The following is a 2,773-nucleotide window of genomic DNA, read 5'->3' on the forward strand; positions in this document are numbered from 1 at the left end:
AATTCTTAGTTGAAAAGGCCTGTAATATTCTACTATTATGCCTTTCAATTCAATATTAACTGTGTAAGCTCTTCAAAAGGAATGCTGAGTTGACAAAATCAATCACTGGGTGCTATAAGGCAATAAGTTTTACAAATGCACGCTTAATTTTCCACTCTTCTGTCGTTCTAATTTCTTTTTGTCTTTCTTTTCTTCTTCCTCGTCTTTTTGTTTCTTAGCGAATTCTAAAAATACTTGTTCTAGAGATGACTGGCTAAAACTATACTCTTCTACATCTCGTGTTTGTTTGGCTGAAAATTAACGTAAAACTTGATCAAAGCCATGGCACAATCCAAGCAAAGGGCCTTATGTGATAAAGCATATTTTTCAATTATTGATGTCATCAAACACTTAGTTTAAGTGGAATTGCAGGAACCACTGACATCTGACTGAAAATTGGAATGGTGCAAATTGATGCCAGCAGTGTCCCTGATACACATAAAACCCAATCTATTTCAGCCTTCACACCCCTTGAGCAATCAGCTTTCACACCCCCAAAAGTTTGTTTCATCCACATTTTCAGCATGTGATGATGTGAGGTGTTCTCTCAATTCAAAATAAATTCCTCTCCTACACCAGCTGGCCACACCCCTGACACCGTAGTCCCACACCCCCAGGGAGTGAAAACATCCCAGGTTGGGAACGGGGGCATTAATACTTGTCATTTAATATATTTTTCATTTTTCCTAGTTAATGAAAAAAAACGTTACCTTTTTCAAGAAATGAAAATGCTTCAGCGAGAGATTTCACGTCAGCCTTCGGTACTTTAAACACTCCACGATCACCAAACTTTTCAGCAGATTCAGCGTTCGGAAAACAAGTTTTGATATGAGCTTCGAATTCCTCCATCTTGCTTTCTATGTCGTTTACTTGTGAATGTATTTTAACTTCTAATAGGTAACCACTTCCAAATTTATCTTTTAAATGTTGACTTGGTCCCAGACACCTTTAAATAAAAATTATCAAAATTTAAACAGGCATTCCGAACTTGTCTCGAAGTGTGAATGAGAGTAAGGAGGATGTAACATGGGAATAAGTTCTACTTGTCTAACTTCAGTAGGGACACAGACTGACTTATATAGATCAGTTGTCTGAAGATCGCATATATCGTTCTACAATTGATGTATTGAACACTATTTTAACAATGGTATTTCTATATCATTCTACAACTGATGTATTGAGCACTATTTTAACAGTGATATTTCTATATCTCTCTAAAATTGATGTATTGAACACTATTTTAACAGTGGTATTTCTATATCACTCTATAATTGATATATTGAGTACTATTTTAACAGTGGTATTTCTATATCACTCTACAATTGATGTATTGAGTACTATTTTAACAGTGGTATTTCTATATCATTCTACAACTGATGTATTGAGCACTATTTTAACAGTGATATTTCTATATCTCTCTAAAATTGATGTATTGAACACTATTTTAACAGTGGTATTTCTATATAGCTCTACAATTGATGTATTGAACACTATTTTAACAATGGTATTTCTATATAGCTCTACAATTGATGTATTGAACACTATTTTAACAATGGTATTTCTATATCGTTCTACAATTGATGTATTGAACACTATTTTAACAGTGGTATTTCTATATCACTCTATAATTGATATACTGAGTACTATTTTAACAGTGGTATTTCTATATCACTCTACAATTGATGTATTGAGTACTATTTTAACAGTGGTATTTCTATATCGTTCTACAATTGATGTAATGAGCACTATTTTAACAGTGGTATTTCTATATCACTCTACAATTGATGTATTGAGTACTATTTTAACAGTGGTATTTCTATATCGCTCTACAATTGATGTATTGAACACTATTTTAACAGTGGTATTTCTATATCACTCTACAATTGATGTATTGAACACTATTTTAACAGTAGTATTTCTATATCACTCTACAATTGATGTATTGAGTACTATTTTAACAGTGGTATTTCTATATCACTCTACAATTGATGTATTGAGCACTATTTTAACAGTGGTATTTCTATATCGCTCTACAATTGATGTATTGAACACTATTTTAACAATGGTATTTATATATCACTCTACAATTGATGTATCGAGCACTATTTTAACAGTGGTATTTTTATATCACTCTACAATTGATGTATTGAGTACTATTTTAACAGTGATATTTCTATATCACTCTACAATTGATGTATTGAACACTATTTTAACAATGGTATTTATATATCACTCTACAATTGATGTATCGAGCACTATTTTAACAGTGGTATTTTTATATCACTCTACAATTGATGTATCGAGCACTATTTTAACAGTGGTATTTTTATATTACTCTACAATTGATGTAATGAGCACTATTTTAACTGTGAGAATATTTGATTAATGTCAAATTAATATATAAATTTATGAATACAATTCATCTTTCAATTTTCAACTGTGCACGGAATCTTTAAAATAATATGTACAGTCTGTAGCACACAGAGCCTCAGTTTATTGTCCAATCTGAACTAAAAGACGTTTGTTTCCATGTTAACCCTTCCTACATGCATCACTGACAGGAGGAAACTGGGTTGAATAACCTGAAGAAACATATCTAATGCTGGAATTAAACCCTGGACTCTGGACTCTTCGGATAGCGAGCAAGTGTCTCACTTATTGAGCCGCTGCCATCCCCAAGCAAAAGAAAATTCTCAAAAGATTTGATCACTGGACCCTCAGGGTAGCGAACCAG

General features: G+C 32.6%; 1 protein-coding gene across 1 annotated transcript; it reads right to left on the minus strand.

Moving 5' to 3' along the window:
• Positions 1 to 204: 204 nt before the first annotated feature.
• On the minus strand, positions 205 to 987 carry LOTGIDRAFT_97892 (hypothetical protein; the record flags this gene model as incomplete). The annotated part of the gene is made up of 2 exons (XM_009047119.1): positions 205 to 290; positions 750 to 987. Coding segments are annotated over 2 exons (324 nt in total), but the record flags the coding sequence as incomplete, so codon positions are not given.
• Positions 988 to 2,773: the final 1,786 nt, after the last annotated feature.

The sequence above is a fragment of the Lottia gigantea genome, assembly GCF_000327385.1.
Source record: "Lottia gigantea unplaced genomic scaffold LOTGIsca_11, whole genome shotgun sequence".
NCBI lineage: Eukaryota > Metazoa > Mollusca > Gastropoda > Lottiidae > Lottia > Lottia gigantea.